Source organism: Geotrypetes seraphini, chromosome 3 (assembly GCF_902459505.1).
Source record: "Geotrypetes seraphini chromosome 3, aGeoSer1.1, whole genome shotgun sequence".
Classification (NCBI taxonomy): Eukaryota; Metazoa; Chordata; class Amphibia; order Gymnophiona; family Dermophiidae; genus Geotrypetes; species Geotrypetes seraphini.
Genome location: NC_047086.1, coordinates 207,040,769 through 207,066,461, shown reverse-complemented (window position 1 = coordinate 207,066,461; position 25,693 = coordinate 207,040,769). Strand labels below are relative to the sequence as shown.

At 42.6% G+C, this 25,693-nt stretch overlaps 1 protein-coding gene across 1 annotated transcript in view; it reads right to left on the bottom strand.

Annotated features, from left to right (window-relative positions):
- The window catches only part of AVIL (advillin), a 110,499-nt gene that overhangs the window by 49,171 nt on the left and 35,635 nt on the right, over positions 1 to 25,693 (bottom strand). Inside the window, exons 3-9 of the mRNA XM_033936129.1 lie at positions 21,913 to 21,987; positions 12,727 to 12,923; positions 10,369 to 10,477; positions 6,230 to 6,340; positions 2,470 to 2,675; positions 2,289 to 2,367; positions 65 to 163 (exon numbers count right to left, since the gene is read on the bottom strand). Of these exons, the coding sequence (XP_033792020.1) occupies positions 65 to 163; positions 2,289 to 2,367; positions 2,470 to 2,675; positions 6,230 to 6,340; positions 10,369 to 10,477; positions 12,727 to 12,923; positions 21,913 to 21,987 (876 nt within the window). The remainder of the gene's footprint in view (positions 1 to 64; positions 164 to 2,288; positions 2,368 to 2,469; positions 2,676 to 6,229; positions 6,341 to 10,368; positions 10,478 to 12,726; positions 12,924 to 21,912; positions 21,988 to 25,693) is intronic.

Below are 25,693 nucleotides of genomic sequence, written 5' to 3'. Positions count from 1 at the left end.
ATAATGACTTGAAATCTACTTTATCAAACAGGACATTAGCTAGGAAGACCGGCTGTTGACCTACCAGTGCTTTGGACATGGCTGTCTGCTTCTCTGTCTTGGTTGCCCCTTTTCCTTTCCACACATAGATCTTGGTTCCCCCCTGATCCAGAATGTAGCAGTCCTGAAGTGACCAGAAATAGGGAGTTACTGAGGGGCTGGATATTAGCCATGAGATTGACAAAACCAGAAATGTGAAAGAAGAAATGTTGCAGATATGGCTCCACAACTCATCCAATGCACCACAAGTACTGCCAAAGGGCACTCACCTAACCCACTGCAAGCATTATCAAAGTAGACTCATCCAGTGCACTGCAAGCACTACGGGCACTCAACCCACTGCAAGCACTGCCAAGTAGACGTCCAATGCACTGCTAAAGGATACTCAACTAACCCACTGTAAGCACTGCCAAAATAGACTCATCCAGTGCACTGCAAGCACTACGGGCACTCAACCCACTGCAAGTACTGCCAAGTAGACATCCAATGCATTGCTAAAGGATACTCAACTAACCCACTGTAAGCACTGCCAAAATAGACTCATCCAGTGCACTGCAAGCACTACGGGCACTCAACCCACTGCAAGCACTGCCAAGTAGACATCCAATGCACTGCTAAAGGATACTCAACTAACCCACTGTAAGCACTGCCAAAATACTCATCCAGTGCACTGCAAGCACTACGGGCACTCAACCCACTGCAAGCACTGCCAAGTAGATATCCAATGCACTGCTAAAGGATACTCAACTAACCCACTGTAAGCACTGCCAAAATAGACTCATCCAGTGCACTGCAAGCACTACGGGCACTCAACCCACTGCAAGGACTGCCAAGTAGATATCCAATGCACTGCTAAAGGATATTCAACTAACCCACTGTAAGCACTGCCAAAATACTCATCCAGTGCACTGCAAGCACTACGGGCACTCAACCCACTGCAAGTACTGCCAAGTAGACATCCAATGCATTGCTAAAGGATACTCAACTAACCCACTGTAAGCACTGCCAAAATAGACTCATCCAGTGCACTGCAAGCACTACGGGCACTCAACCCACTGCAAGCACTGCCAAGTAGACATCCAATGCACTGCTAAAGGATACTCAACTAACCCACTGTAAGCACTGCCAAAATACTCATCCAGTGCACTGCAAGCACTACGGGCACTCAACCCACTGCAAGCACTGCCAAGTAGATATCCAATGCACTGCTAAAGGATACTCAACTAACCCACTGTAAGCACTGCCAAAATAGACTCATCCAGTGCACTGCAAGCACTACGGGCACTCAACCCACTGCAAGGACTGCCAAGTAGATATCCAATGCACTGCTAAAGGATATTCAACTAACCCACTGTAAGCACTGCCAAAATACTCATCCAGTGCACTGCAAGCACTACGGGCACTCAACCCACTGCAGGCACTGCCAAGTAGATATCCAATGCACTGCTAAAGGATACTCAACTAACCCACTGTAAGCACTGCCAAAATAGACTCATCCAGTGCACTGCAAGCACTACGGGCACTCAACCCACTGCAAGCACTGCCAAGTAGATATCCAATGCACTGCTAAAGGATACTCAACTAACCCACTATAAGCACTGCCAAAATAGACTCATCCAGTGCACTGCAAGCACTACGGGCACTCAACCCACTGCAAGGACTGCCAAGTAGATATCCAATGCACTGCTAAAGGATATTCAACTAACCCACTGTAAGCACTGCCAAAATAGACTCATCCAGTGCACTGCAAGCACTACGGGCACTCAACCCACTGCAAGCACTGCCAAGTAGACATCCAATGCACTGCTAAAGGGTACTCACCTAACCCACTGCAAGCACTGCCAAAATAGACTCATCCAATGCACTACAAGTACTGCCAAAGGGCACTTACCTAACCCACTGCAAGCACTGCCAAAATAGACTCATCTAATGCACTGCACTCACCTAACCCATTGCACTAAGGACAAGCACTGCAAAAGTAGACTCATCCAACATACCGCAAGAACTGGAACAGAAGCAAGCATCGGTCCAATGGTGAGATAACAAAGCCCCTTTGAATATAAGCTCTCTGGGTACAAAGAATTAGCTTATGCAACTTGCATTGAGTTATCATCGAAATAATATTTTAAATAAATAAAAAGTGTGTTTAGATGTAAGCAGTGCAAATGTGACGTGTGTCACTGAATTAGTTCTGTGAAAGCATGATGATTACTTGCAATTTCTTGGTTTTTTAACATTGTAATCCTTACATCATGGTTCAGCAGATCCTGGACCAGAGGTCTTGTGGCCACTTCAGTCACCTGCATCTGTCCTCCAGAGTCCGACACACTGCACAAAGAGAAATGATGTCATTCACTTGAGGATGCGGCATGGCATCTGCCATTTCCTCCTGATCAACGTTCACTAATCCAGTGCAAGGGTCTCACTTACTGGTAAAGTGTGATGTTAGCTTTCTGCTGCTGATCGGCGACCTCATCTGGTGTCGGGGGACTGAGCTGCACTGTCCTTTCTCCCAGCACACTTAGCAGAACCTTCATCAGCTCTGGAGAGGCCCGTTCTGCGTCCCCCTCCACCACTCCGATTTCTGCCCGGCCACCACGCTCCCGGTCACAGATGTCTTTGGCAAGCAGCATTCCCTAAGGACAACCCAAGAGACATGCGGTAAAGAAGAATTTGTTTCATATTTAAGTCAGAAGAGGGCTTTTAGAAAACTGAGCAACTGCACACATGCCTAATATAGGTGCATGGAAAGTTTCTACACGATCCCTAATAGGCATTCTTAGGTATGCAGTTTGGACGTAGAGGAGACAATATTCAATATATCTGTATATTTTAATTTCCCTGGTCCTGCACTGTGCTCAGCTCATACAGATAAGTTTTTTTTGGTTTTTTTTTTGGGGGGGTTCCTCTTTTTCTTCTATTTTTGAGACCTCCCTCCTTTATCAGCCCTGCTCTGCTGTTGGAATGCCCTTTTCTTTTCTCTTCTCTATGTTTGAAATGATATTTTGCCAGTTTTTTTGGAGCACTTGGTGATATATTTTTCAGGTGATGAGTCAAAACCGCGTGAGACAATCACACGCAGACAATGCCGGGCAGACAATCGCACGCAGGACATCAGCGCACTGGATTCAAACACTATTTTAAAGCACTCTGAGGGGGGTGGGGGGAACCCCCCATTACAGAGGAAACTGTAATTTTTCCCTAAAAAATAGGGAAAAAGGCTGTTTCCTCTATAATGAGGGGTTCCCCCCAACGGGAGCACCAACAGTTCTAAGTAAAGTGGGAGGGGTCTTTCCCCACACACACCCTCGGAGCGCTTTAAAATAGTGTTTGAATCCAGCGTGCTGACGTCCTGCACGTGATTGTCTGCCCACAATTGTCCATGCGCGATTTCGTCTATATACCATTTTTTTCTGGCTTACACAGCCAATGACATGATTCTGTGCTCTAGTATAGCATAGTTCGTTTAGACAGCTAAGGCTGCCATCTATGCTTGTTGAGTCTATGAGGCTGCTTTGAGTAACTTTTCAGTACATAGGTCCCAGCAGCAGAGACGGGTACTGGTATTGTAACATTAATGTTTTCACGCTATATCTGTTAATCAATTTTGTATAAAGGGTGTGAACCCCTCTTTTTTATATTATTTTAATTTCCTAACATTTTTTATTGACGAGAAAATATAAGTAAGCTCATCCTTCACAGCTGCTGTATAATGTATTGTACAAAGTCTCTAGGGAAGGGGAATGAAGGTACCAAGCCTTGAAGCAAAGCAAATCCAACAAGAAGAGGCACTGGAGATGTCAAATCCAACCAAATGGTCAGAAATCCTTTATTTGCAGATTTGGGGGAAGAGTAGAAGATAGAGAGAGCATATAGAACTTGGGGTAAGGGAGAGATGGAAAATGAGGGAGAGTAGTGAGGAATGGAGTAAGGGAGGGAGGGAAAGATGTCATATTTTAGAGGGACAGGGAGCATTGGACTTGGGGACAGCAGAGAGGGTAGAAGGAGGGCAGGGAGAGATAGCAGAGGGGGGCAGAAGGGGGACAATGAGAGATGGATTTGGATGAGGCAAGAAAGAGAAAGAGGGAGAGATGGACATGTGGGAAGGCAGAGGGGTTTGGTAAGAGGGAGAGATGGCAGAGGGAGAAAGGGAGAAATGGTTGTGGAGGGAGAAAATGGGGAGAGGGAGAGAGATTTGGTGGAGAGGGCAAGATGGAGAAAGGGAAGGAGATTCAGGGGAGGGAAGGAGGGAGGGGGAAGGAGGGAGAGAGGAACGACTCAGGGAGAGCAGAGGAGGGAGAGGAGAAATGGACAGGGAAAGGCAGAGGGGATATGGACTGGGGGTCGGGAGGTTAGATGTCAGACTTGGGAGGAGGGAGTGGAAGGGCAGAAAGGAGAGATGTTGGACTTGGAGGGAGAAAGAAAGAAATGTTGGGTTATAAGGAAGGGTAGAGTAAGTGACAAGGAGGAGAGATTCTAGAAATGGTGGATCCATGTGAAAGAGTTGTCGAGATGAGTGAGCAGAATAATGAGTATAGGAGGGTAGAAATGTGGAAATAGGAAACAGATAAAAGGGAATAGGAGGATCAGAAATGTTAAATTTAAGGGATGAGAGGAGATAGAAAGCTGATTAGATAAAAAGTGAAAAGGAATAAAGAATGTCCTTTCTAAGCTGCGTAGCCGTACATCTTTTGGTAGCAAGCTGCACAGCCAGCACACCAGGACCTCTGACCATACTCTGCTGCAGCCTGTGGCTTTGTGAAGAAAGAAGTGCAGCTGAAAAGAGGAGGAGGAGGCCAACTTGGATGTTTTAGAGCCAGCCAGAACACAGGTACACACCCTTAGGAGGGGGCATGAACTGGAACACAGAAGGTTAGTGCGGGAGAGAGGTACGTTGGGTCACAGAAAGGAGAAGGCACGGGAGGGAAAGGCACATTGAGACACAGAAGGAATGAAGGAAGGGAGGATGAACTTAGGACAAAGGAAAGAAGGAGGGAGGGGGCATGAATTAGGGACAGAGAATGGAGAGAGGGAACATGTTGGGACACAGAAGGGAGAGAGGGGGCACAAACTTGGGACAAAGGCAGGAAGGAAGAAAGGAGGTAGGGTACACAAACTTGGGACACAAGGGAGGGAGGGGGGATGGATGGAGGGAGGGAAAGAGATGCTGAGGTGGGGGAGGGAATGGAAAGGGAGAATTGTTCAGCATTGGTGTGAGTGAGAAGGAAACAGATGGTGTACATGGAGAAAGGAAGAAAGAGAAGAACTGTTGGACATAGGGAGGGAGAGAATAGCTGGACATGGTGGTGGGAGAGGAGTGAGGTAGAGAGAGATGAGAGGGAGAAATGTTGGATGTGGTGGTGGAGAAGGAACAGTGGGACAGATGGAAAGGGATGCAAGAGGGAGGAATGTTGAACATGGTGGTGAAGGGAAAGAATGAAGAGATGTGGCATGGTGCTGGAGAGGGTGATAGAAGGAGAAATGTTGGTCATTGAGCTGGTGGGCAGGGGCAAAAGATACTGCACACAGTCCGGGGGCTAAGAGAGGGAGAAATGTTGGATGTGGCAGTAGAGGGAGTTGGAGAGATGAACCCTGGATCCCTCTCTCTCTTTCACCACTCCCTTTGTAGCAAGGGAGGGACTGAGAGAGAGAAATGGTGGACAGTGAGAGAGAGGGAGACGTTGCATATAGGGTGGAGGAGAGAGGAAGGAATGCTGTGCTGGGGTAGGGAGGGGGAAAAGAGTGTGCTTTGTGTAGTTTAATTTTGTGGTTACCATTATGTATCATTAATAAGATTATATTGTGTGTATATGAAAAATGAATAGAAGAAATGGCATTTACAATTAGTACTATTATTATGGGGTGGGGTCTGGAGTGGAACGTGAGCAGGTCTAGGGTGCAGCTTGGGTAGGCCTGGGGCGGAGCTTTTGGGAACCCCACAAAAACTTGTTCCGCTTCCTATGACCCGAAGTGAACCTTCCAACACACTCATTTAATTTTCACACACACACAAGTAATGAGGGCAATTTCTAAAAATCATTTACCCAAATAAATGGGTTATTTGAAAATTTCCCTCCCTCCTTGCAGGTAAAAGCATGCATTGAGGATTTTGTGGCTCTCAGAATCTATTAGTTTGCTTTGAAATATCTCCCAGAAGTGCTGAGGTTGGAGTCCCCTCTGGGAGACATACCTTCAGTCTCTCCGTGGTGTTGCTCTCTGGTCCATTCCACTGAATTATGACTTTGCCCATGTCCACCAGGAACACATCGCCAAAGTTAAAACTGTCCCAGCTCATCTCCACCTGGAAGAGGAGGCAAAAAAGCAGAGGCAGATAAGGTAACATTCCCCTCCCCCAAGAGGACCAACACTTCTTTCCAGCTGTGGTCCAGAAGCACTATGGGCTAGATTCACTAACCTGCCCGATCATGCCCGATCCATGGCAGGCCGACAAATTCTGAACGGGTCAGCATTGGGGGCGATTGGAGGAACGCCCCCCGACCACACGGATTGCTAGTGAGCGATCCTGAAGCATGCGCAGACCATCTTCTTTGTCTGTAGATGATCTGCGCATGCTTACAGAGCTGCAAGCTGCTTTTTTGAAAAAACTTTTTTTAATACTTGGCGAGCCCATGGTTTTAACCTGCTTTAAACCCGCTGTTTAAAACCACGGGCTCGCACTGCGGGGGAAGGGCAGGAGAGTCTGGGCGGCGAGCCTGGGTGGCAAGAGGAGATTCAGGGCGCAGGGCGGTGAGTTGGGGCATAATAACATAATAATAACATAATATTGTGCTTATTAACCACGTAACCAGAAGTTCAATGCAGTTTACAAAAGATTACAAAAGTGAGCATATTACATAAAATAAGATGGTTAGTTAGTCAATCAAATATTTAGAAAAAAGATAGGTCTTCAATTGTTTTCTAAAATGTCTGTAAGAACGGGTTGTGAGCAATAATATTCGAAATTCATTGTCATGAAGAGCTGCCTGAGATGCCAAAGTATGATTAAGAAATTTCTTACTCCTACAACCCTGGATGGATGGAAAATTGAGCAGAGGATGAGTTTTTCTACTGTGTCTGTATGAAGCCAAAGAAAATCTGTTGACTGACCAGGTAAAAAGAAGCTATACCATAAATGGCCTTATAACAGAAGCAGCTCAACTTAAACAACACCCGAGCTTCCATAGGCAACCAATTCAATTCACACTAAAAGGGTGTGACATGGTCATATTTCTTCAAGTCATAAATCATTCTGACCGCTGTATTCTGTATTATTATAAGTCTTGCTAATTCTTTCTTAGTTTCTGTCAGATAGATGATATTACAGTAATCGAGAAGACTTAATAATAACGATTGAACCAATAGTCTAAAAGGGCGGCAAAAGGAGAGTTGGGGCGAGAGCAGGAGTTTTACTTAGCAGGGCGGCAGAGAGCAGGAGAGGGCAGTCGGGAAGGATGTGAGTGACTGGATCCTACTTTGGTCGGATATGAACCGACTCTACAATAAATACAGCCATGCTTCCAGCGACCTAAATAATTGCCCCACCTACCTGTTATCAAACGCCTCCACCACATTCAAAACCAACTTCATGCTATGGATTCAAACCACATTGACAGAAGGCCAATTCCCACAGGACCTAGGAGAGATCTTAATCACCCCAATCATGAAAGATCACAAAGGCCCAATAGATAGCCCCTCCAACTACAGACCTATCGCTTCAATACCAATTTACGTAAAAATAATAGAAGGCCTAGTTGCACAATACCTCACCAACTACCTGGAAAAACATAACCTACTCCACCCCTCACAATCAGGATTTCGAACTAACCACAGTACAGAAACATTACTTGTCTCACTACTAGATACAGCCCGGCAACACATCAGTAAAGGAAAAAAGATGATGTTAATACAACTTGACCTCTCTGCAGCATTTGACCTAGTTGACCACACCTTATTACTACAGATACTCGACGCCATAGGGATCTCAGGCAAGGTCTACAATTGGTTTCAAGGGTTCCTCAAATCAAGAACCTATAGGGTAAAGTACAATGATATCAAATCAGAACCATGGGCAAATCCCTGCGGAATTCCACAAGGATCACCTCTCTCACCTACGCTCTTCAACCTCTTTATTTCCTCCCTAGGAGCCACTTTAGATAACCTAAATGTCACATCCTTCAGCTACGCAGACGACATCACCATACTCATCCCCTTCGACCCATCAGAGCCCTCCACCACAGCAAAGCTGGAAACTACCCTAGATACTGTAGAAAAATGGATGATAGATCACAAACTAAAACTAAACTCTGAAAAAACAAAATTCCTTTTGCTCGAAAAGGCCAAAACTCCTACCATCACAGAACTGATAATAAAAAATACCAAATACCCAATACAACCCGAACTAAAACTCCTAGGAGTTACAATAGACAGATGTTGCACAATGCAGTCCCAAATCAACAAGACGACCCAGAAAGCTTTTCTAACCATGAGAAATCTACGTAAAATCAGAAAATTCTTCAACCCAGCACAATTCAGACTAATTGTCCAATCCCTAGTCTTAGGTCTGCTGGACTATTGCAACTCCCTCTATCTTCCTTGTCCAGCCACTATGATAAAACAACTCCAGACCATACAAAACACCGCCCTCAGACTGATCTACTCACTTAGAAAATATGATCACATAACAACTGCCTTCTTAGACTCTCACTGGCTACCCATACAAGCACAAATTCAATTCAAATTCAAAGTGTTACACGGCTCTTCCCCCTCCTACCTAAACAACCGCTTAAACCAGATCTCCACCTCAAGACACAGAAGAACCCCGAACCCTTTTGCCTTCCCCCCACTCAAAGGCACACAACGCAAGAAAATGTTTGACAACCTTCTGGCAACACAAGCAGCAAAACTCAACCATTCCATCTCCAATCTGCTGACAACAACGGACGACCTCAAAACATTCCGAAAAGAAATCAAAACCCTGCTTTTCAAAAAATTCATCCAAATATCTTAACCCCTCTTCACCTACCTCCTGATAATTCTCCCCCAAATAACCCCCCCCAAAACACCTTCCAAGTAAACAGACCCCTAAAATAGATTGTAATCTTACCTACTCTAACTGTATTCTATTTGTTTATATCACACAGTTCGGCACTGTCAGTTTACTATCCAACCCGTAAGTTCCCCTAGGAATCTATCCAGCTATCTCTCCTCTGTTAAAAAAAAATAAAAAATTGTATCTTCACTGGAAAATGTCCAGTCAAATCTTTTGTAATCCGCCTTGAACTGCAAGGTATAAGCGGAATAGAAATCCGTAATGTAATGTAACTAGTCCCCAGCAGTCACTTTTTTGTTGATCAGCCAGCCCAGTCAGTGTTCCAGATTTTGTTTAGTGAATCGCTGTCTGACTACTTTGCATGCTGTTCCCCCTCATTTGCATGCACGTATCGGAATTGAATCGGAAGTTGATCGGCCACAGGTTAGTGAATCGGGTCGAGATTGCAAACCGATCGGTAAGCTTAGTGAATCTAGCCCTATGCAAATTACCATCACAGATCCATGACTACACAAAGCAACTTATGACTCCACAGAGGTAAATGTAAGTAATTATTTCTAGAGAATGACACGGGGACACATTTTTCCCCATCCCCACGGGAACTCATTTTTCCGTCCTGGCGAGTTCTTTTCCTGTCCATGCCCCGTTCCTGCAAGCTCCGTCCTCATCTGCAGAAGCCTCAAACACTTTAAAATCATAACTATTTGAAGTTTGTGCAGTTAAGGCAGAGCTTGCAGGATTGGGACAGAGACAGGGACAGCGACAAAACTCATGGGGACGGGATGGGGAAATTAAGTTCCTGAAGGGACAAATTTGTCCGCGTGTAATTCTCTAATTATTTCTTTCATATGTACTATTGTGAATTTAAATCCTGATGTTTATCTTTTTGTATTATTTTAAGCATTATGTGTGTTTGATCTTATGTAAACTGCTTAGGGCTAGACGGGTAAAGAAATTAAAATAAATAAATAAATAAATAAAATAGATTGTGAGCCCGTTGGGACAGAGAGAGAAATTCAAAGTACCTGATTAGATTTTTGGCCATTACTTAAGTCAATTTAATTGTTTTGTAAACCGCTTCAAATCCTCTGGGAGATTTAGCGATATATAAGACACCACGTTAAATTAAATTAAATTAAATGGGCCAGGCCAACCTTTCAAAGCCACACTTCACAGTCAGAAACAAATCCCTAGAGTTTTCCGAGTTTCACTTCCCTGTGGCTGGGAGGAAGCACCTCCGATAAAGGGAATATGATTTCCTGATGCCTTATTCTACTGACCTCCGTGGCTGTCACGCTCCTCTTGCCCTTCACGTGCAGGAGACGCTTCACATCAGACATGTTGGTCTCCACATGCTTCATGCCTGAGGCCACGCCCCCTTTCTTGTAGCTGGTGAGAAAGAAGAGAGCAGGATGGTGTTTTTCACTCTTGCAAGTCATGTGGCAGATGTATCATCCCATTACTAAGGAGACCCTCGTTGAGCAGCTTCATTGTCACCCCTAGGGAGCCATGGAACAGGTAAGGACCTGATCAGCATCATAAGGGATCAAGAAACAATGTGCTGAAAGGAAATGTAGTTCTTGAGGCAGAGGTGGACTGACAATGATTGGGCCCCCTGACAATAAGGATAATGGAAAGGGGATGGGACTTGATATACCATCTTTCTGTGATTACAATCAAAGTGCTTTACATATTATATACTGGTGCTGATTTTGTACTTGGGTGGCATAGTAAGGGGAGCGGGAGGGTGTGGACCACCCCGGGTGCTGCCTTCAGGGGGGCACGGCACCTCTCTTCTGCCCCCACATACCTCTTTAAATGCTCATTGGCGCAAGCAGCATCTTCCACTTGCTGCTTGTGCCAGCCTCAGCTCCCTTCTGACATCACTTCCTGCTTGCAAGTATTTAGGTGCTAACTGATATAGACTTAAGTAGACTTATTTGTTGAAAACTTTATTACAAAACCTTTAACAGAAGATAACAAAGCGTACACTACAGTATGTGTTCTATAGGAACCATAAATGTTGATTCACCAACATTTTTTCCTATTCTGCAATCATGCAGAAGAACTTGATGAATCATGCCCAATGCAGTAAAATGTGCAAAAAGGCAGATGATGGATGTCATGGAGAAAATTACAGCACTTTATGGACGTCACCGTGTATCAAATACTACCAACCTTTTTGTTCTTTTCTTGTACATTATTCTGTAACCACATTCTCTGCATCTAATTGCATCTATATTCCATTTTCAACCAGTAAAGTTAATATGAAGTAAGATGATCCAAAGCTGAAAAGTTTGGAGACAAGTCACCCCAACATGAATTCATGTTTCACTTTTGAAAAAAGCTGAATCATTTGGGGCTCCTTAAAGTATATTTGGAATGTTTCAAAAGTGAAACATGAATTCATGTCGGGGTGATTTGTCTCCAAACTTTTCAGTTTTGAATATCTAATCAGTAGCTGAATGTCAAAAGATACGTTTTAAAAAAATATTTATGATTGAGTCAAAATGGCTAAATGTGAAATGATATTAATCGACCTGATGAAGTAGTATAAAGTCCTCTAAGATTTAGAAGTTTGCTACATAATCTTGCAGGCCAAACCTCAGGTGGTCATATTCCTAGAAATATAGAAACATGATGGCAGATAAAGGCCAATGGCCCATCTAGTCTGCCCATCCGCAATAACCATTATTGCTTTCTCTCTTTGAGAGATCCCACATGCCTATCCCACACCTTCTTGAATTCAGACACCTATACTGAATATCTCATCATTGATTTGAAGATATATATGTTTATATTGAATAAGTTGGCAATTATCTTTATATACTGTGCTGAATGAAGCCTTGGCTCACATTGTGGAATTCTAAATATTTGCACATGTAATGGTCACATGATTGTGAGTGCCTAATTTACCCCCCCCCCCTTTTACAAAACCCTGATAGCAGTTTTTAGTACAAGCTGACGTGCTGATTGCTCTGTGCTGCTCCCGATGCTCATAGGAACTCTATGAGTGTCAGGAGCAGCGCAGAGCATTCAGCACGCCGTCCTGCACTAAAAACCACTATCGTGGTTTTGTTAAAAGGGGGGGGAGGGTATTGTAGTATTGCCCTTAAGATGCAGATGCACATCTTATCAGATAAGCCAAGTCTGGACCGTCTAAGTTCAGTTTTCTAGGGTCTCACCCAGGACATGTTTTCAGGAAATAAAATAAATCAAAGATGTACGAGTATTTGTAAAATCCCTTTACCCTTTTTCCTCCTGTAACTTTTCCTCACTTTTTTTTCCTGTCAAGATATTGTAGTTCTTCCCTGGTCTTTCTACCTTTTTACCTTACTGTATCTTTGTCTTTGTTATTATGTTTACCCTTAAACTCTGGGCTCCTTTTACTAAGCTGCGATAGCATTTTTAGCGCACGTAGAATTTTAGCGCGCGCTAGTCCCGCGCTACATGGCTAGAACTAACACCAGCTCAATGCTGGCGTTAGGGTCTAGTGAGCTGGCAATTCAGCATGCGCTAAAACCGCATCCATACTGCAGCCAGTTTCTATAAGAAAAGGAGAAACTACAAGCGCATCGATAGAAAGGGAGGTAGAAGCGAGACTGGACAAGCTGGAGCCATTGGGGAATCTCACTCACATGATGCCTTGCTTGAAATAGCCTTTGAAGGAATCCGACTCGAAGCCCTGCACTTCTCGGTGCTGCACGGGGGAACCTCCCAGGTAGTCATCTAGCTGGGTGGTATAGATGGCTGCAGAGCCCTGTTCGTCCTGGGAGGAATCCTTCCCAATCCAATAGTGGATGTCATAGCACAGAGTATTACCTGTCTTTCTGGTCTGTAATGTTTAAAGAGAAAGAGGAACAGAGTTCAGTTGAGATATCGCAAAGAAAGTTTGTGTTGTTCAAAGTACTTAAATAAAAGTATAAATACCGTAAATGCATATTTTAATATTTATTTAATTCATTTTCTATCCCGTCCTCCCCAAACAGCTCAGAAAAGGTTACAATTCTCGTAATATCTAAAATAAATTACTGTAACTCAATATTAAAAGGGACATGCCTAAAAGATATAAAACGTCTTAAACTTATACAAAACACTGCTATCAAAATTATTTGGGGGTTCAAAAAAATTTGATCACGTCACCCCTTTGTTCCAAAAAGCACAGTTACTTACCGTAACAGGACATCGTGGATCGCGGCAGTTCGAGTAGAGGAGTGATGGCATCGCGGTAGGGGAGATGAGGCATCTCTCCTGCCGCGATGCTTGCGGTGGGTAGGTTGCCGGGCCGCTGAACTGATGGCGCCAGCGGCCATCAGCTCAGCGGCCCCTTTTTCGGCACTTAGACCTGGTTTGACTTTGTCTAAGTGAAAAAGGTCTAAGTGCCGACTAGGCAACCTGTTAATGTTTTGGTTATACCTGTTGTACGCCTAGGTGTAGGTAGACCCACCTCCCGCCCATTGCCCGCCCTTTCCCCTCCTCTAAACACACCTCTTTTCTCTCTGTGCGTTTAGTGGCAGGGGAAAGGCCTAAGCTGTTTTTAGATATGTCTAAAAACCAGCTTTGGTTATGGGTACTTGAACGATCAGGCTTTTTGATCATCCAAGTAGCCATTTAGGACACTTTTTAGACGGGTTTTTTTTATTATTAACCCCATAATATATAGTTAACAGGTTACAATTTGCCATAGTTCAATACAAGATTTATCCTAAAGTGACACATACCAAGGATCTAGTACCAAAATACATTTCTTTGTAATCCATCGATTGTGAGTGGGGGAATTTGGTGAAGAGGTATGTTTTTATTGCTTTCCTAAGGTTGAGGAGTCCTTCAAGTAATCTGATCTGTGGGGGCAGTTGATTCCAGTGGCTCGGTATGAAGTGAGAGTAAGAACGTTGTTTGGCAGTTTGCAGTTGAAAGGCATGACCAGGGGGCATTTTGAGGTGTATTTTTATCCTGGGAGCGGAAGAACCTGTTCAGCACGTACTGAGGAAGCTTGGTTGTCATGTAGCCCGGCACCGTGTCATGCAAGAATACGACCGCTAGCATCAGGCCCTTAAAGATACAATGTTTGGCTATGGGCGGCCAGTGAACCGACGATAGAGTCTGGGAGGCATGGAGGCTTTTTAGTAGTCTGATTGCCGCATTTTGTACCCACTGGAGACCTTATATGCTCTTCACCATGAGATGTTGAATAGCGCATTGCAGTAGTCCATGCACGGCACCCAGAAGTGAAGTCAGCAGGAGAGCAGCAGACAGAGAGAGAGGACACCAGCAGCAGAGAGAGAGAGAGCGAGGACACCAGCAGCAGACAGACAGACAGAGAGAGAGAGAGGACACCAGCAGCAGACAGAGAGAGAGGGGACACCAGCAGCAGACAGAGAGAGAGAGAGAGAGGACACCAGCAGCAGACAGAGAGAGAGAGAGAGAGTACACCAGCAGCAGACAGAGAGAGAGAGAGAGGACACCAGCAGCAGACAGAGAGAAAGAGAGGACACCAGCAGCAGGCAGAGGCCAGATAAGCAGATTTCCTCTCTACTCTACAATCCAGTGGACATTCACCCCAGTGTAAAATTTTCCTTGGGACGAGACATATGTCTGTTCACAAAGCACAGCAACCAACTTCTGCTTCATCTCTGTTTCAAAGTGACTCAGTTCATCACTATTCTGTGTGGCTGGAGCCCAGTAACCAATTCAATAAACACAGACAACTCCACTGTTCACGTAGGGCTTTTCTAATAACGGTGCCGTAAGGTGGCGGTAGGCGCTACTGTCACCTAACTTAATTGTTTTAATTGGTGTGGTACTTGACCACGCCATTTAAAACCAATTGTTAAAAATGGACACTGTAATCGCGTCTACAGAGGCGCCTATTTCAAAGTAACATGGTTTATGCTGGAAATGACATTAGGTGCCGTTAGGTGCCTCTAAAGACGTAATTCTCATCAAATATAGGCACCGGTAATGTAGGCCTGAAAAATCCTGGCCTACATTACCAGCGCCTATTTTAGCCGTATACCACGATTCTCTTAACACTGCCTATATGTGATTGACACACGGATGGCACTATTTTGGGAGAGACTGGCCGATGTAGGTGCCATTACTAGAATCCGTCCCTTAGCCTATATTCAATGAACAGCAATATTTAAGCTGAGGTGATCCACTGTTTGCACCATGAGGTATGTAATAAAATCCTTTTCAAGCTATTTCATTTGGTGTACTATTAAGACTACTAAACATTTCTATAGTGCTACTAGATGTATACAGCACTATACACATGGGCAGGGACCTGTTCCTAGTTACCTCCCAATCTTAAGTTTTGTACCTGAGGTAATGGAGGGTTAAGTGACATGCCTAAGGTCACAAGGAGCTGCAGTAGGAATGAAAGCCTAGTTTAACAAACAAAACTAACCCAACTGATCCGCAGTAATATGGTGCAACCAAAGAAGAAGAGACCACGGAGTTGATATTCGTGATGCAAGAATATATTTGTTCAACACAAAGATGCAGATCTATACTATTTACTACTATTTATCATTTCTATAGCGCTGCAAGGCATACACAGCGCTGTACATTTAACATACAATAGACAGTCCTTGCTCAGAAGATCTAACAATCTAATTTGACAGACAGGACATCTCAGGGTTGGAATTCACATTGACTTGGAAAATATGGGCCCAACATGGGCCTTGTTTCGACTTAACTGTCTTCCTCAGGGGTCCTAAGCTGCAGTACAAAAAAAAAAAAAAGAGGGAAATTGAGGACTAGAGAGACAGAAAAATAATTGAAAGAGAACTGAAAGATCAGTGTAAAAAATGGATGTAGGAAGAAAGCTAAGAGTTGAGAAAGACATGAGAAATTGAGAATCAGGTGATTAGAAAGATAAAATAATCAGACAACTAAGGTAGAATAATGAATTTCATGTTCAAGAGGAAATGTATTTCTTTCTGCACTGTATGCAGAGTCTGTCTTCTTGGGGTTTCAGTTCATTTTCTATTGTTAGTTTGTGGTCACTTGGTCACTTATTCTGTATTAGATGAGGGTATATCTGTTTTCTGTGTGCGTGACTGTGGTCAGGTATTCTGTTCACATGGAGTTTTTATATACAGAGATCTCTAGTAACCCAACTTGCTCAGCTTTTCCAGTAAGTATGTTAATGATCTGGAGCCCACTGAAATATTTACAGTACTGCCTTTTCCTCAATAAGGGCCTTGTGTAACTTCTAGAAGTTATTATTTTGGTGTAAATCACTTTTGTAGGGATTTGTATTACCTCATGATATGACTGGTACTGGACAGTTACTCAGATGACAACAGAATCGGATTTTTTTTTTTTTTTTTTTACACAGTGAGTTCTATGAAGAAATGCCCTGGTTCTATTAGGCATCTATTTTTGGGTAAGAGGATTACTGTACATTGTAAATGTTTACATTTAACACCCTGGCAGTGCAGTATAAGGAGTCAGTACGTAATACAATCCCCCCCCCCCTTTTTTTACAAAGCAACATTAGGCTTTTTTAAATCGCTGGCCACAGCGGTATTATCTCCAACGCTCACAGAATTCCTATGAACATACTGCTGTGGTTAGCAATAAAAAAGCCTAATGCTGCTTCATAAAAGGGGGGTAAGTTAGCAAACAAACAAATGGAACAAAAAGAGTTCCACGGGATGTTAACAAATGAACAAACAAAGTGGACTGCTTTGAACTGGGTCTGTTCGCCTAGAGAGCAACCTATTAGTTGGCCTGTTCTATGCTTTATTAAAGGTGCTTGGGAATTCCTAACATTCTGCTTTGTAATTATATTAGAGGATGGGGCTACATAATTTAACTGCTTCAGTTTAGTCTGAACATAACCTATGATTGCAAAGTTTTTTCATATTTTTTAAAAATTATATAGCCACTTTCTTTTTATTCGGAGTGAAGGCACCCCCTCCTCTTCTCTCTCAGAATATATTATCTCATCCCTTGCATTTGGCGGCAGAATGCCTTGAGCAAATTGGGACCTAAATTGTATAGTATAATAGGAGATTACCGGAGATAAAATGAATAAATAATTGATTTTTACGTTTTTAAATTTTTTGTGATGTGTCCTCAGTTTTCACAACTCGATTATCAGGCCCATGCTGTAACATTGGGTTGAAAGTTGTATTAATCCAAACGGGTTATTCAAGTATGAAACATCCCTGGACCCAATATTTTATAGTGAATAAAGTGCAAAATCACACAATCAAAAATAAATCACCATTCATCTCTCTAATATACTATCATGTAATGTATAATTGCTACTAAGTCCAAAAATCTATTTGAGGTTCAACTTCCAAACTTCTTTCTCTGATATCCAAAGATAAAAAATCAAAACAGTTCATAAAGTCAAAGAAGCAGGTACTTATCCTTGCAACATGAGGGCGTCCAATAAGACACATTCAGTCTATTGTTCTTACACTTTATTCACTATAAAATATTGGGTCCAGGGATGTTTCATACCTGAATAACCCGTTTGGGTTAATACAACTTTCAACCCAATGTTACAGGCTGGGCCTGATAATTGAGTTGTGAAAACTGAGGACCATCACAAAAAATTTTAAAAAGTAAAAATTCATTATTTATTAATTTTATCTTCTAATATATTATACAATTTAGGAATAATTTTTTCATATTACTGTTCCCCTATTCTTTCCTATTTGGTTTTTTAGAGATTTACAAATAATTTGAGCAAATTGGGGACATAAGGATAGGCCAGCACTGCCGGGGCATAGGCAGAGGAGAGTGGTCCTACACAGGGGGAGAGAGTGCCCAGAGAGAAATATGAAAAAGGGAGAGAGAACCCACAGGGAGGAAAAAATGCCTGAAGTGAAGGGAATGGTGCAAAAAAGAGGGATCAGTGGGAAATGTGTCTGGAAGGGAGCAGAGAAGAGGTAAAATAAAAGGAATATGAAGACGACAACAAAAGCAAAAAGAGCATGAACTGAGAGAACTCACAAGGAAAAAGGGAAAGGTGAAGTAAAAATAGTCAGTCACCACCATGCTGAATTTGGTGTTTGTACCTTCCTGTGCAGCCTGAGAACTTCTGCAGCCACTGGTTTTAATGACTAGCCACATGAGGCAGGATGTGGTAATGGGCCTGCGGAAGAGGAGAAGGAAAAGAGCTAGAAATTGGACCTCTCTGTATCATGCTATCTTGGATCTTCAGAGAGACCACTCACCCTTCCCCCCTGCTTTTTCTCTCTGGGAGCTTTCTGAGACATTTTTCTTAGGGGCCTAAAATTTGAATTTACATCGCTGCCTTCATGCAATACATGGCAGACCCATTGTGTCAGGCATTGGTTCCATTTTAGAACCTTTATCTGCTATGCTTGATACTTACCTTAAAGACAAAGTTTCTTTAGCTTCTTCATACGTGCTTGACTCCGCCCACATGATCAATATTTTAGCGCAATACCAACAAGTTCCTCCACAAGCTACATTAATAACGTTAGACATATCTGCCTTATATACTAATATTCCGCAGAATGCAGCAGTAACAATTATTGAAGAGGAATTGCGCACCTTGGAGCTTTCTCAAGGCAGGGTTGAATTTTTAACACAGCTGGCGCGTATAGCTTTAAATATGAACTATTTCCAGTTTGACACGAAGTATTACAAACAAATCAAGGGTACTGCCATGGGTGCTAAGATGGCACCCTCTGTGGCGTGCCTATACGTTTCTAGATTTGAAGAAACCTTCTTATATATTTCTGATTTTTGGAAGGACTTTTTAATTTGGAAACGGTATATTGATGACATCTTCGCTGTATGGACAGGTCCCTCTGCAGATTTACAGATATTTCTAGCCTGGCTGAATTCATGTGATAGTAATTTACAATTTGTTATGCACACAGATTCACAACAGGTATCTTTTTTAGATATTCAAATTTGTTTACATCATGGACATTTTTCTACCACCATTTTTCGCAAGTCTACTGATAGGAACAATTTACTAGAATACAGTAGTTTCCACCCCAGACATTTAAGAAACAACATTCCAGTGGGACAATTTTTACGTCTCCGAAGACTCTGCACCACGGTCCAGGAATATATTATAAAAGCTGGTGAAATGAAACTCAGATTTCAGCAATGGGGGTACCCTCACTCAGTGATACAGAAAGCATATAAGCGAGCTTTATATGCAAATAGAACTTTATTACTGTCTTCACCATCAAAATCAGATGAGAACTCTCTAGTATGTGTCCTCCCTTATTCAGTTCGGGCGTTTGATATTAAACATATCATTAAACAACACTGGGGAATTATGCAATTTCATGAGGCATTCCAACAAGTGCCCAGATTTGCGTTCTCCAAACAGCGCAACTTGAAGCAGCATTTGGTCCATTCCCAGTTTATTAAACAACCACGGACACAAACATCAGGTCAACATTTGCAGTGTGGTCATTGCAAAATATGCAAACATTGTGTCACTTTACAAGAAATGTCTACCTGTCTAAGTCATCTTAGTCATATCAAGTGCCCCGCTACTAATTGTGACTCTCGACAAGTAGTGTACATCATTCAATGCCCATGTCGGTTGTTTTATGTAGGGTGCACTACCCAAAGTATCAAGACCCGAATTGGAGAACACATCAGCAGGATTCGCACAGGAGTGAAAGAGGCCCCCCTAGTACAGCATTGGTTGGATCATCAACATGCACCCACGGACCTCCTCTTTTCTATTCTCAATGTCATAGTTCCTACTAGAGGAGGAGATGTTGCAAGGATGCTTTGGAAACAAGAACAGAAGTGGATTTTTATTCTCAACACCTTGCACCCACATGGACTGAACAGCGAGATGGAGTGGATTGCGTTTCTATGACTTTCAATATTATTTTGTTCCTTGGCCAGGTGGCAACATTGCAGATCATTGTATTATTTTTGTTTTATTATTTATTATTTATTTTTTACAGCATTTTACAGTTTTCCTGCTTTACAGCTTTTCTTTACAGTTTTGACTATTGCTTCAGCCACTTGATGATGTCATCAAACCCCTCCCCCTTCTCTCTAATTAAATCGGGAGTGTACTGCTGTGTCCTTTCTGGCAGTTTGAATACACTTTGTGGTGTGAGAGCTTTTCAGTTTTGGTATGTATTTTGTGCATTCCCTCCTCTAGTTTAGCCTTAAAAAGTAATACTTTTCATTGAGGTGTGGTTATGGATTTTTACTCACACCCGATGTTGTAAATGACTTTTGTATTGCAGAAATGTTGTCGTATCACTAACTTTAACATAACTGAAGTTTAAAAGACTACAGTCAGTTTTCCAGCAATCGTGAGTGGGTCTTCTGACGAAGGACACGAAACGGGGCCGCGTCGGGACCCCAAACCCCTCATTGAGCTAAGTTATGATTCTATTAATCATGCATAAGTGATGTTCTGACAAGTATAAAACAAGTATAAGAAGAAAGGAGAAAATCCTATACTTTATATCATTTCAAAGACTGTAACAATCTTTATTAACCAACATCCTGGCTTGAAGTGTGATCTCTACAGAAACAGTTGCAATGACTGGGAGGTAAACTCTGTTCCCTTTCTAGGGGGGTGCGTTCCCCCCTTGTTGAGTTTCACATTTCTGAGCAACTTAAAACATATTGATTACACTTCATAGACAGGTTTGTGTTGAATGCGAAGTCAGTTCATATATTATTTATCAAAGCAATTTCTGACTTCTTCTAGTTTTCACTAGTGACATCCCCGCCATCTCATAAGGAAAATTTCATGCAATACAGGGCAAGACCAGGAACAGTTCCCAGTGTTCTTATTGACTTGAGCTGAGTAATCTACAGGATAGTCTTGAAAGTACAGACAAACCTTGGTTTGCGAGCATAATTCGTTCTAAAAGCATGCTTGTAATCCAAAGCACTCGTATATCAAAGCGAATTTCCCCATAGGAAATAATAGAAACTCAAGACGATTTGTTTCAAAACCAATAAACGTTAATACAAAATACTATACGTACTCGTATTGCAAGACCTCACTCATTTAGAACAGTCACTACACTCCTGCAGCGTCAGAGAGAGAAGAACTATCGGCTCAGTTGTGTTGTATGTATACTGTATGTACTCGTATTACAAGACATTGCTTGTATATCAAGTTAAAATTTAATCAAATGTTTTGCTTGTCTTGCAAAACACTTTGCACACCAAGTTACTTGCAATCCAAGGTTTTATTGTATAGTGTGTCTTGATGGCTTTGCTGGACTGGAGATTACATCAAATTGAAATAACTGAATAGTATATCCACTGACTGACAGAACATGGAGCAGTATCACTACATTCATTGTCAGTACTAGCTTGTGTCTGCCAGCCTCGGCTCTTTAGAGCAGGATCAAGCCAGAATGTTCCAGTGTGAGCTGGCACACAGAGTGGGTCATTTTATAACCGAGCACACATGCAAATAGTAACCTCCTGAAGGTAACAGTACGTTTTTCCATATGAAGGTATTCACAGACTTCCGGGAATTTGAGCACTTACATTTGGCATGTACAGATTTCCCAGGTTAATGTATGCACATAAGCATGATTTTTTTTCCCCAAAAGTCTTTGCAGAAATGAGAACTACTCACCACCCCCCACCCACAGGAAGTTATGTATGCACAGACCATGGGTAATGTTAAGCACGCCTTGGACACACAGGTCTATAAAAGCCTAGCTTAACATGTGCAGCACTGCTTTATTTACAGAAAGGGCTTCACAATTATCCTGAAAGTGGGGGACAAGGAATGAAAGGCAGATACTTGTAAAACATGAACTGGATTCTCCCAGAGCTAGTAATCAGTTGCCAGCCAAGAATTTATTACTTACGGACAGCAGGACATAACAGTCGCCTTCGTAAAAGTTTCCGGATGCTTTCTGAGGAACCTGCACTAAGTCCATTTTCTGAAGGAGAAAAACAGGTTATGAAAGCAGAAAAAAAAAAAAAAAAACAACTCACATACTAAATTAAAACATTTTATGCTTACAGAAATCTGTTAATTGTCCCCATACTTTTTGAAATTTACTCACATAGCCTTTTTGTGTTGCAATGGTGAGTTCCATTTTGTATATATGGCATACAGAATTCCACCAGAAATTGTAGTTTAACATGTCATGTTTTTTCCAATTATATGTTATTTGCTGTATTGCTATTCCAGTTAAAATAAACAGTAATTTGTTGTTGCTTGCCGAAATTTGACTTCTTGCTCTCATAATTGTGCCAAATAAAATAGTATCATATGTCAAGGCTACCGGATTTTCTAACATCCTATTGATTTGAGGCCAAATTGACTTCCAGAATGATAAGATGAATGGACAATAGAATAAAAGGTGATCTAATGTCCCGACTTCAAAATGACAGTGCCAGCATCTATTAGACTTAGAACTATCTATCTTTTGTAAACGAACAGGGGTCCAAAAAGCTCTATGCAATAGAAAAAACCAAGTTTGTCTCATAGATGCTGACACCGTACATTTTAACCTCCAAGACCAAAGTCGTGGCCATTGAGATGCAGTAATTTGTTGCTTTATCTCAATGCTCCAAATGTCTCTAAGACCATTTTTTGGTTTTTTATTTACAAATCCAGATATTAACTTTTCCCATGATAAGATATTTGATTAGAGGGGAATGGGGTGGGATTTTATTTCTGATTATTACATACTATATCAATATTTGAATGAATTTACAATAAAATTGATTTTATGTATTATTGATTGGGAGGGAGGGAGGGGTGGGGGATTATTATATTCAATAAGAATTATATAAATTTAAATTTCTTGCATAATATTATAACTTTATATAATATTAATTTTCTAAAGAAATGTTAATTTGATGTTAATATATGAGTTAATCAAGTGTATATATTCAAGTTTCTAATGAGTTTATTTGAAACACTTGTTGTAACATAAGAAAATGAATAAAGATTTATAAAATAAAAAAAAAACATTTTATGCTCATCTCTATGACTGGAAGGATCATGGGAGAGCAAACTCAGCAGATGAATGGGAAAAGGGACACAAATCCTGACACCTCTAGGACTGGATGAATCTGAGGACGAACAAAAGGATACAATCGGTGGTATAGTAAGAGGAGGGGGGGGGGCAGTTAGCCCGGGTGCCGTGTTGGTGAGGGTGCAGGTACCCGTCCAACTCTCTACCACTACGATTCCTCCCTGTCCTCCCCTCTGCCGCGCAGACGCGCAGCTTCTGTTCCCCATACCTCTGTAACGTTCCTGGCATTGGCTTTTCCTCTGACATCACTTCCTGGACCCGTGCCCAGGAAGTGACATCAGAGGAAGAGCCAACAATGGCGCGACAGCAGATTGGGGGTTGCTGCTTGTGTCAGGAACGTTACAGAGGTATGGGGGAAGGAAATTGGCGCATGCAAGCAACGGGAGGGGGGAGAAGGAACATGTAGGGGTGGGGGGCGGAGAAGAGGGTGGGGAGGGGCGCCACTACCCCAGCCGCCTCTCACCCTTGCTACGCCACTGGACACATAGCCAGTCACCTCTAGGACTGGATGAATCCAAGGATAAACAAAAGGATACAGGATGGATCAGGGAATGGATGCCCTTTATCCTATGTCCCTTCATTCCAGAGCTTCCTTTTAATAGAAAGAGACTTGCCTCTTGTGCATTTATGTCATGGAGATGTTGAAATGTCTCTTTCATATTTCCTCTCTCCTGTCTTTCTTCCATGGTATACACAATGAGATCTTGAAGCCTGTCTGCATATGCTTTATGATGAAGATCACTGACCATTTTAGTAGACGTCCTCTGGACAGACTTCATCCTGTTTATATCTTTTTGAAGGTGCGGTCTCCAGAATTGTACACAATATTCCAAATGAGGTCTCGCTAGAGACTTAGACAGAGGCACTATTACCTTTTTCCTGCTGACCATTCCTCTCTCTAGGCACTCAAGTATCCTTCCTGCTTTTGCTGTCATCTTTTCTTTCTCTTTGTGTCTAAGGGGAAGAATCTCAAAAACCACCGTGCCTTTACAGATGGTCGCTAAAACGGTTCAAAGCGACCAGTTCTCAAAAGCGCTCACCGTGGTCTTTTCCGAGCTTCCTGGCAGACTCCGACTCTGCCATCCAAATGTATTACAATGAGGTCATTAATAATTAAATGAGCACTCCAGGCGACTCTGTTATCGCGGGGTGATTCCATAACCTCATTGTCCTACATTTGCGAGCAAAATCTTCTGGCAGGTCTGAGCTGATGTAGCCATACTTTCTGGTCAGTGCCTGAGCACTGATTGGCTCAGGCACTGACAGGAAAGTAAGGCTTGACAGCTCAGACCTGCCAGAAAATTTTGCTCCACCCCCCTGACAACCCCCAACCACCCGGCAAGAGGGATGCCCACTCCCGCCCACCACTGCCATCAAGCAACCCCTCCATGACACTCCCCACAGCAGTGGGATGCCAGCAGGCTCGCCTCTTCAAAATGGCGGGCCTTCCCCTCCCCGGTGCATCCTGGGATGCACCAGAGAGGGGCCTAAGGATCTGATTGGACAGGCTGACTAAGGCCCCACCATTCCTAATCTCCTCATGCTTTGGGAGTTTTCTGATCTCAGTTGACATTTGAGGGGTACAATAAACAATATGGTATGCTATGCTATGTATTCTAGAGATGGCTACACCTTCGTTTCTGCAGCTTTAAATTGTAAATTTAAATTTAGAAGGAACTGTTAGCAGAAGCCAAGGCAGCAGTCCCTCTCTCTCCCATGCAATGTTTATTCAATGCTGATGCCTAGCAAACAACAGGTGGCCAATCAACCAAGTGCTAGGCTGTTAGGGAGGGGGGAAGGGAAACAGAATAGGGGACCTACCTTCCCCTGAAGGTATTTTCCAGTGGAAACCCTCATGGGATAAACAGCAGGAAAGCTGTCATCCAGCCATCCTGAGCAAGGCTGCAATGGAATTATCATCTCTTTGCACTTTACAGCCTGGAGAGGTACTCATTGTTTAGAGACTCCAGCTGCTCCTGGCATCCACAAGTCCCTTCACTGTGCCTTCCTTCAGCCGGGGCAGCTTCTTTGCAGTATTCAAAATGTGGAGGCGAAGGAAGAGGCAAGTGCACTGTTGTATATAATGCACAAAAGGGGAAAAGCACCAGAGAAAGAAAAGGTAAGTCACACCAGAAGGAAAGCAGGCCTCAAGCTAACATCTTGATTATACATATAAGCCATTTCTTAAGAAACCACCAGTGTAAATATTCATATCTGTTTGCCAAAACACAGGCACCTATCAATATTTACACTGGCAGTTTCTTAAAAATTGGCTTCTACAATATGTATAATCGAGATGTTTGTTTTAGACCTGCTTTCCTTTTTGCATGATTTATAAAAATATGCCTCCCTTTTTACAAACTGCAACACCGTTGGGGGTATGGTGTGATATAAACCTCCCCTGAATATCTTCTATATCAAAAGTGCTTATACAGTAAATTCTCCAGGCCCTCAGAGGTGCCACCAGAAGCTCAATATACTTTCATGGCAACTGGCTTTATGCCCCCTATCGTCAGCAGGTCACTGGTATTATTTAGTATAAGATGTACTATGCTTATCTTAATAAATTTTTTTATATGTGTTTTCAATAAATAGTTAT